This window comes from Haliotis cracherodii, unplaced genomic scaffold (genome assembly GCF_022045235.1).
Source record: "Haliotis cracherodii isolate W230 unplaced genomic scaffold, xgHalCrac1.p SCAF_16, whole genome shotgun sequence".
NCBI lineage: Eukaryota > Metazoa > Mollusca > Gastropoda > Lepetellida > Haliotidae > Haliotis > Haliotis cracherodii.
The window spans coordinates 22,888,832-22,899,154 of NW_027266271.1; the positions used below are offsets into that span (position 1 = coordinate 22,888,832).

Consider the following 10,323-nt stretch of genomic DNA (forward strand, 5'->3'; position numbering starts at 1 on the left):
CCTCGGGCACAAAATGTCGTTTAGGGAGAGCATCACCCAAAAACACGGATGACATGTTCTAGAAAATGATCTACTCAAACAGCAACGTGTCCGAGAGAGTGAGTATTGTTTTACGCCGTTTTTAATCAATATTCCGGCAATATCAGGGTGTGGGAACACCAGAAATGGCCTTCACACATTGTACCCATGTGAGGAATTGAACCCGGGTCTTCGGCGTGACGAGCGAACACTTTAACTACTAGGCTACCCCACCGCCACTCTGCCCGAGAGAGTGTAATCTCATTTAAATCAGATCTTAGTTCTCGCTTCAGGTAAATGAGATCTTTGCTTAGCGGAAGCGAAAACTAAGATTTGATTTTAATGAGATTGGAGAGATAGTGTCTCCAAACACCATAAACGTTAAATCTGTTGTTTAACGCCGTGAACGATTGAGTCTGAACCACCACACATTCCAGTGATTGACATCATGAGCATCGATCTACGCATTTTGGATACGATGTTACGTATCAACCAAGTCAGCGAGCCTGACCACCCGATCCCGTTAGTTGCCTCTTACGACAAGCATAGTCACCTTTTACAAGTGGGTGGGGTGGTAGGTGGGGTGGTAGGTGGGGTGGTGGTGGGTTGGGGGTGGCACGTTAGGAGCGTTGATCTCCAAACACCATGACAGTTTGGTAGAAGGGGATTCGAAGACAATGACAGGACAGGGGGGACGGGGTTCGCCCAAAATGGCTTGTACATTCGGGCATAGGGTCTTCTAACAAGATACACAAGTTAGGGTGGGTCATGACAACAGCAGGTATTTTGTTGTAAAATAGATACTATCTAGCTAGTATCTAGGTGTGGCAGCCTCTGACCTCAGTGACGGCAGCCGCGAACTTAAATGTACTAGAGTCAAAGTATGTAATTTGTCAAGATAACTTTTGAAGCGCAGTGTTATCGGTAGTACTGTTTCACTGATAATAATGTTGATTCACCAGAATTAGACTACCAGCCCTACATAAACGCGTCATTAGACTCCTCGACAGCCAAGGTTTATCTGAAGCCATCATCCACCATGGTTCGTGTACCTGCATGTCTTGTCCTGGCGTTAATGTATGTAAGTATTATTTGGTGGTCTATCATTCCCGATTCCCGTGTGTGTCCTACACGTGATGAGATACTGTTGAAACAAGCTTGTTTGTTTGTTTATTTATTGTTTAACACTGCACTCAGCAAAATTCCAGCTATATGGCGGCGGTCTGTAAATAATCAAGTTTGGAAAAGACAATCCAGTGATTGACATTATGCGCATCGATCTACGCATGACGATGACATGCATCAACCAAGTCAACGAGCCTGACCACCCGATCCCGTTACTCGCCACTTACGACAAGCATAGTCGCCTTTTAGGGCAAGCATGGGTTGCTGAAGACCTATTCTATCCCGGATCTTCACAGGTAGTTGAAACAATTAAATGTTTTACATGTATTTGAAATTCTGTTTTTCCTGTCCATAGTTCCCATTGCTCCATGCTTGGCGTCAGAGCTGATAAGGATCGGATGGTTACAATGGCGACCTAGGTCCCGTTTCACGAAGTGATCGTAGCGCTACGACTGTTATGTTAAAGTATAGACAGTCGTAGCGCTACGATCGCTTTGTGAAACGGGGCCATGGTTACTTATCGTGCACAGGCAGCGTTGCTCATGCTGTCAACCCCAACTGTTTTTAGACTAGACTCAAATATTTACAGGCTGTCGTGTTATAGCTGGAACATTGTTCACTGCGGCTGAAAATATCAGTCCTCGTCGTCTCTGCTAGGAACTAAACAGCCGGGCAAAAGAAAGTATAACTGGATTTGACCAAAAACTTACAAACGTTATCAAACCATTACAAGGCTGAAAACAGTCCCTGAAACCCTGCAAACTTAAGGTCCAAAGACGACTGTGATACTCGTATCAACTACATCGACAACCCATAACGATCCGTGAAGATCCGGGGTAGAATAGGTCTTCAGCAACCCATGCTTGCCGTGAGAGGCGACTAACGGGATCGGGTGGTCAGGCTCGCTGACTTGGTTGATGCATGTTATCGATACCAAATGCGTGGATCGATGCTCATGATATCAATCACTGGATTGCCTAGTCTAGACTCGATTTTTTACAGACCGCCGTCATACAGCTAGAATATTGCTGAGGGTGGTGCTAAACAACAAACAAACAAAACAAACCAACCCTTAGCCATTACCTTTTGTTTCATATTTTTGTGTGTTTCGCACCCGTGAAAGAGGCGACAATGCTTTTCGTAAGAGTGAGTGAGTGAGTGAGTGAGTGTGTGAGTGAGTGAGTTTTGTTTAACGCCGCTTTTAACAGTATTCCAGTTATATCACGGCGTGTCTGCTTAATGTGGGAGGAAAGCCCGAAGTGATGCAGGTCTCAGACGTTTACCACTTCGGTGAAACCCACGAGCACGGGTATGCTGCAGCCTTTTTTTTAGACTAGTCTGTTTGAGAATCGCTGCAACTAAAAATATTGTTTAATTATATATGTAGGTAAACTCGGTTACCAGTGGGTTTTATATGATTGTGCGTTGTCCAGAAGTGAGTGAGTATTTGGTTTAACGCCGCTTTGAACAGTATTCCAGTTATGTCACGGCGTGTCAGCGTAATGTGGATGAAAGCCCGAAGTGATGCAGGTCTCAGACGTTTACCACATCGGTGAAACCCACGAACACGGGTATGGTGCTGACAAACCTAGAAACATAGTCGGGGCGAGTCGGGACTCGAACCCACAATCATAGGTTTCTGGCGTGCCCAAGGGACATAACTCTGCACAGCGAATCGCGGCGCCTTAGACGACAGGGCCACCCGTGCCCCCGCTTTTCGTAAGACGGGATCGGGTGGTGAGGCTCGCTGACTTGGTTGATGCATGTCGTATCCCAGTTGCGTAGATCGATGCTCATGATGTCAATCACTGGACTGTCCGGTCCAGACCCGATTATTTACAGACCGCCGTCATATCGCTGGAATATTGATGAGTGCGGCGTTAATCAACAAACAAAAAAGAAAAAGGTATACATACCCAGTTTCTCTGTCCGACAGGTGGCGGCCGAGTCGGACTCCAGCACCCAAACAAGAATCATTGACTACAGGAATGGGCTGTTCTATGAAGACCTTGGACATGTCAGTATAATGTTACGATCTGATTTGCACAGGGTCTGTTTTACGTGTATATATTCCCTTGGACATTCACAGCCTGAAGGGTTTTACAAGTTACAAAGTCAGTATTAAGATCATCACCAACATTGCTTTGGCAATGACTCAAACGTCCTTACCAATTGCCCCCGCCCCTATTGTTGATAATATATATATAATCATCATTCGTGCTGTATTCAATGGGTCGTATTAAAATTACAATTTGACAACTGCATCGGTCGACTCATGCTACAGTCGACTTCGACTCAAGCTACAGGCGACTTCGACTCATGCTACGGGCGACATCGACTCATGATGCGGACGACTTCGACTCATGCTACAGGCGACTTCGACCCATGCTACAGACGACTTCGACTCATGCTACAGACGACTTCGACTCATGATGCGGACGACTTCGACTCATGCTACAGGCGACTTCGACTCATGATGCGGACGACTTCGACTCATGCTACAGGCGACTTCGACTCATGATGCGGACGACTTCGACTCGTGCTACAGGCGACTTCGACTCATGATGCGGACGACTTCGACTCATGATGCGGACGACTTCGACTCATTCTACAGGCGACTTCGACTCATGATACAGACGACTTCGACTCATGATACAGACGATAGACACAATATAGACCCTGATCACTTGAATGATACTATATGTTGTAGAATTTCCTTGTACTGGTGATGCCGGATGGGTGTTACTTCTGGCATCTGACCCAAAACGAGATCTCGGTCGGACTCTCGCCAGGCGGCTTTAGACACACAGAGGTAAGTGACTTTCATGGTGTGGCGTGTATCGCACGCGCATCTGCATCACACGTGCATCTGTATCACACCTCAAGTGTACATTGGACCTGTGTCGCACCTGTATCGCACCCGTATGACAACTGTACATTTGGACCTCTGTCGCGCCCAGTTACCCTCTTGTAAGATCAAACACTAGTCAATCGGCCCGCCAGGCGTCCTGTACCAATCTCATTAAAACCAGATCTTAGTTCTCGCTATCGCTAAACAAAGATTTGAGGACATCCCATTACGGGTTACGTCAGAATGACCTTTCATCCAACCAATCAGATCGTCACTTACCAGATCATGAAAGTGACAGTCGGAATGTGTTTTCTAATCACGCAACCTCGAAAACGTATTCAGAACGACAGTTACGGCCCGTACGACTGATTCCGTCAAAATAATCGCCTATCTCTCCTTTCATGGGAGAAACATTTGAACGAAAAAGTCGTTGCACAGTACGTGGGAAGAACTGCCATTCAATCTAAACCGTATATTCGACATATTCCGGAATGTTCGTTTGTGCAGTTTTCAAATTTTTAATCGAGAACTGTGTCAACATAATTTTCAAGCGTAGTCTGAAACGGAAGCTTTCTAATTGGCTGATGTCGACTTCTTGTTAGTCATTTTAGTGGTCGGTCAAAGTTCGCGAAACCACTGGCCTTCGTATGGCAGATCTGAAAATAAACTTTGTACTTAAGCGATCTACGTTGTGTTAACAATCCCTTATGTTTGTGAGGAACGCCCAAAGGTTGTGCGTCTGAGACGTTTACCACTTTGGTGAAACCCACAAGCACCGAAAGAAGCAGATAAACCAAAAAGCATAAATCAGGCAGAATATGGACTCGAACCAACGGTCATAAGATTCTGGAACGACTAAAGGACGCAACTCTTACGGCGCCGTAGATGATTTGTCCACCCGTACCCATTCATAAGGCCGTCATATAGCTGGAATATTGCTGAGTGCGACGTTAATCAACAAACAAACAAACCCATCCATTAGGTGACTATATTTGTCGTAAAAGGCGACTAACGGGATCGGGTGTTCAGGGTCGCTGACTTGGTTGATGCACGTCATCGATCCCAATTGCGCGGATCGATGCTCATGATATCAATCACTGGATTGTGTGGTCCAGATTTGATTATTTACAGACCGCCGTCATATCGCTGGAATGTTGCTGATTGCGGCGTTAACAACAAACCAACCATCCAACCAACCATAAGGTATTAACGTTCTAGGCGATCATTTACAGCTTGCTCGGGACCCATGAGTAAGACGAAAACATTAATGTTTCATTATGCTTGTATTCAACAGAACACATTTGTAGCAGCAATTGGGAACGGCTTTGATATGACGAGGATCAACCGCATCAACTTCGACCACATGGCCTTCGCCGTTGTGGGACATTGCATTCATAGAGACAGCTTCCTGATCCACCGAGGTGAGAACGCAAGACTTCAGCTTGAGACTATTATGGAATTACAGGCATTGCTACAAGAACCTGAGGGGTAAAGGATGGGTAGTGGAGCGGGGTGGGTAGTGGAGCGGGATTGATAGTGGAGCGGGATGGGTAGTGGAGATGGGTAGTGGAGATGGAGATGGGTAGTGGAGCGGAATGGGTAGTGGAGATGGGTAGTGGAGCGGGATGGGTAGTGGAGCAGGGTGGGTAGTGGAGATGGAGATGGGTAGTGGAGATGGTGATGGGTAGTGGAGCGGGATGGGTAGTGGAGATGGTGATGGGTAGTGGAGCGGGATGGTTAGTGGAGATGAGATGGGTTGTGGAGATGGAGATGTTTAGTGGAGATGGGTAGTGGAGACAGAGATGTTTAGTGGAGATGGGTACTGGAGATGGAGATGGGTAGTGGAGATGGTGATGGGTAGTGGAAAGGGAGATGGGAAGTGGAGATGGAGATGTTAAGTGGAGATCGGTAGTGGAGAGGGAGATGGGTAGTGGAGATGGAGATGTTTAGTGGAGAGGAGGATGGGTAGTGGAGATGGAGATGGGTACTGAAGATAGAGATGTTTAGTGGAGATGGGTAGTGGAGATGGAGAAGGGTTGTGGAGATGGGTAGTGGAGATGCAGATGGGTTGTGGAGATGGAAATGTTAAGTGGAGAGGGAGATGGGTAGTGGAGATGGAGATGGGTAGTGGAGAGGGAGATCGGTAGTGGAGAGAGAGAGAGAGAGAGAGAGAGAGAGAGAGAGAGAGAGAGAGAGAGAGAGATGGATAGTGGAGATAGAGATGGGTAGTTGAGATAGAGATGGAGATGGGTGATGGAGATGGCGATGGAGATGGTGATGGGTAGTGGAAATGGAGATGGGTAGTGGAGAGGGAGATGGGAGGTGGAGAGGTAGATGGGTAGTGGAGAGGGAGATGGGTAGTGGAGATGGAGATGGGTGATGGAGATGGAGATGGAGATGGTGATGGGTAGTGGAAATGGAGATGGGTAGTGGAGAGGGAGATGGGTAGTGGAGAGAGAGAGATGGTAGTGGAGAGGGAGATGTTTAGTGGAGAGGGAGATGGGTGATGGAGATGGCGATGGAGATGGTGATGGGTAGTGGAAATGGAGATGGGTAGTGGAGAGGGAGATGGGAGGTGGAGAGGTAGATGGGTAGTGGAGATGGGTACTGGAGATAGAGATGGGTAGTGGAGATGGAGATGGGTGATGGAGATGGAGATGGGTAGTGGAGAGGGAGATGGGTAGTGGAGATGGAGATGGGTAGTGGAGAGGGAGATGGGTAGTGGAGATGGAGATGGGTAGTGGAGAGGGAGATGGGTAGTGGAGATGGGTACTGGAGATAGAGATGGGTAGTGGAGATGGAGATGGGTGATGGAGATAGAGATGGGTAGAGGAGAGGGAGATGGGTGATGGAGATGGTGATGGAGATGGTGATGGGTAGTGGAAATGGAGATGGTGATGGAGATGGTGATGGAGATGGTGATGGGTAGTGGAAATGGAGATATTTTGTGGAGATTGGTATTGGAGAGGGAGATGGGAAGTGGAGAGGTAGATGTTTAGTGGAGATGGGTACTGAAGATGGAGATGTTTAGTGGAGATGGGAAGTGGAGAGGTAGATGGGAAGTGGAGAGGTAGATGGGTAGTGGAGATAGAGATGGGTAGTGGAGAGGGAGATGGGTAGTGGAGATGGAGATGGGTAGTGGAGATGCAGATGGGTAGTGGAGAGGGAGATGGGAAGTGGAGAGGGAGATGGGAAGTGGAGAGGTAGATGGGTAGTGGAGATAGAGATGGGTGGTGGAGAGGAAGATGGGAAGTGGAGATGGAGATGGGTAGTGGAGATAGAGACGGGAAGTGGAGATGGACATGGGTAGTGGAGAGGGAGATGGGAAGTGGAGAGGGAGATGGGAAGTGGAAATGGAGATGTTTAGAGGAGATGGGTAGTGGAGAGGGAGATGGGAAGTGGAGAGGGAGATGGGAAGTGGAGATGGAGATGTTTAGTGGAGAGGGAGATATGTAGTGGAGAGGGATATTGGTAGTGGGGATGGAGATGAGTAGTGGAGATAGAGATGGGTAGTGGAGAGGGAGATGGGAAGTGGAGATGGAGATGGATGATGGAGATAGAGATGGGTGGTGGAGAGGAAGATGGGAAGTGGAGATGGAGATGGGTAGTGGAGATAGAGACGGGAAGTGGAGATGGACATGGGTAGTGGAGAGGGAGATGGGAAGTGGAGAGGGAGATGGGAAGTGGAAATGGAGATGTTTAGAGGAGATGGGTAGTGGAGAGGGAGATGGGAAGTGGAGAGGGAGATGGGAAGTGGAAATGGAGATGTTTAGAGGAGATGGGTAGTGGAGAGGGATATTGGTAGTGGGGATGGAGATGAGTAGTGGAGATAGAGATGGGTAGTGGAGAGGGAGATGGGAAGTGGAGAGGGAGATGGGTAGTGGAGATGGAGATGTTTAGAGGAGATGGGTAGTGGAGAGGGAGATGGGAAGTGGAGAGGGAGATGGGAAGTGGAAATGGAGATGTTTAGAGGAGATGGGTAGTGGAGAGGGATATTGGTAGTGGGGATGGAGATGAGTAGTGGAGATAGAGATGGGTAGTGGAGAGGGAGATGGGAAGTGGAGAGGGAGATGGGTAGTGGAGATGGAGATGTTTAGTGGAGATGGGTACTGGAGATCGGCAGTGGAGAGGGATATGGGTAGTGGAATTGGAGATGTTTATTGGAGATGGAGATGGGTGGTGGAGATGGAGATGTTTAGTGGACATGTGTAGTGGAGAGGGAGATGGGTGGTGGAGATGGACATGTGTAGTGGAGAGGGAGATTGGTGGTGGAGATGGACATGTGTAGTGGAGATGGACATGGGTAGTGGAGATGGACATGTGTAGTGGAGATGGACATGGGTAGTGGAGAGGGACATGTGTAGTGGAGATGGACATGTGTGGTGGAGAGGGAGATGGGTAGTGGAGATGGACATGTGTAGTGGAGATGGACATGGGTAGTGGAGAGGGAGATGGGTGGTGGAGATGGACATGTGTAGTGGAGATTGACATGGGTAGTGGAGAGGGAGATGGGTGGTGGAGATGGAGATGTTTAGTAGAGATGGAGATGGGTGGTGGAGATGGAGATGTTTAGTGGAGATGGACATGGGTAGTGGAGATGGACATGTGTAGTGGAGAGGGAGATGGGTGGTGGAGATGGACATGTGTAGTGGAGATGGACATGGGTAGTGGAGAGGGAGATGGGTAGTGGAGATGGACATGTGTAGTGGAGAGGGAGATGGGTGGTGGAGATGGACATGTGTAGTGGAGATTGACATGGGTAGTGGAGAGGGAGATGGGTGGTGGAGATGGAGATGTTTAGTAGAGATGGAGATGGGTGGTGGAGATGGAGATGTTTAGTGGACATGTGTAGTGGAGAGGGAGATGGGTGATGGAGATGGAGATGTTTAGTGGAGATGGAGATGGGTAGTGGAGATGGAGATGGGTAGTGGAGATGGAGATGGGTGATGGAGATGGAGATGGGTAGTGGAGATGGAGATGGGTAGTGGAGATAGAGATGGGTGATGGAGATGGGTGATGGAGATGGAGATGGGTAGTGGAGATGGAGATGGGTAGTGGAGATGGAGATGGGTGATGGAGATGGGTGATGGAGATGGAGATGGGTAGTGGAGATGGAGATGGGTGATGGAGATGGAGATGGGTGATGGAGATGGAGATGGGTAGTGGAGATGGAGATGGGTGATGGAGATGGAGATGGGTGATGGAGATGGAGATGGGTAGTGGAGATGGAGATGGTGATGGAGATGGAGATGGGTAGTGGAGATGGAGATGGGTAGTGGAGATGGAGATGGGTGATGGAGATGGAGATGGGTGATGGAGATGGAGATGGGTAGTGGAGATGGAGATGGAGATGCTTTGTGGAGATGTGTAGTAGAGAGGGAGATGGGTAATGGAGATGGAGATGGGTAGTGGGTTGCAAAAGATGCTTAGAGGGAGTAATAGTTCTGATTGTAAGTGTTTATTATGAATATGGGGATAGACTTGTGATGGAAAAGTAAATGTAACCAAATCATTCTATTATTTTCAGGGCATATGAACTTGAACGATCTCTCCAGCATTGGTCTCCAAGGCAGCATAGCACCCAATGCCGAAGTTGTCCATGCCCACTCTTAACTGAAGAAGATCACTACATCCCTTTACACAGAAACTCAGTAATGAACACTATGACAATACTGTAACAAGATATGCGGTGTGGAACTGAATTGTAATATAGTCATTTCTGACTGTCTGACTGAGAGAATTGTGTTTAACGCAATTTAAACAGCCTTTTTTTTCATGGTGTGTTAGCTTTACATTTCACACTGTGGTGAAACCCATCAGACACAGGCAGTGTGTTCAGAAACAAAGGATCATAATCAAGGGGAATCTAGGGTTCCCTCTGATTATCGGATCCTGAAACTCCCAAGGGACATGACTGCTGTGTCTTTGACAGCTTGGTTATAATCAAAGATAGTTTGGTTGCATTTCTAGTCAATCCCTTAGATGCCTTACTGCTCTTTAAGATAAATTTCATATATACTACTCAAAAGAAGTTTGTCATCACATTAAGTAAAATGAAAGTATCAGGTGTTCTTTTGGGTAGTTTATATCATATAGCGTATTGCATCATAACCTATAATGTCCATTTTTTTTAAATTTTCATATGCATACCTTATTTACCACCGCCCGAAATATTTTGAATTTATATTCGACTCTGACATGCCATGTGGAAGCAGTGCGTGCGAAAATAAATTTTAATTTAATATAAAAAGTCCAAGGCATATATTTCTCATCACTGTTGTGTTCTGAATGCACAGAAATAGGCAAATCTAAATATTTTGGACAGAAAG

The 10,323-nt window shown here is 47.2% G+C and overlaps 1 protein-coding gene across 1 annotated transcript; it reads left to right on the forward strand.

Moving 5' to 3' along the window:
* Positions 1-961: 961 nt before the first annotated feature.
* LOC139463942 (uncharacterized) lies at positions 962-9,770 on the forward strand. The gene is made up of 5 exons (XM_071245406.1): positions 962-1,099; positions 3,080-3,160; positions 3,854-3,955; positions 5,289-5,415; positions 9,522-9,770. The coding sequence occupies exons 1-5, from the start codon at positions 1,058-1,060 to the stop codon at positions 9,605-9,607; spliced, it is 438 nt and encodes a 145-aa protein (XP_071101507.1). The 5' UTR covers positions 962-1,057; the 3' UTR covers positions 9,608-9,770.
* The last annotated feature ends 553 nt before the right edge of the window (positions 9,771-10,323 follow it).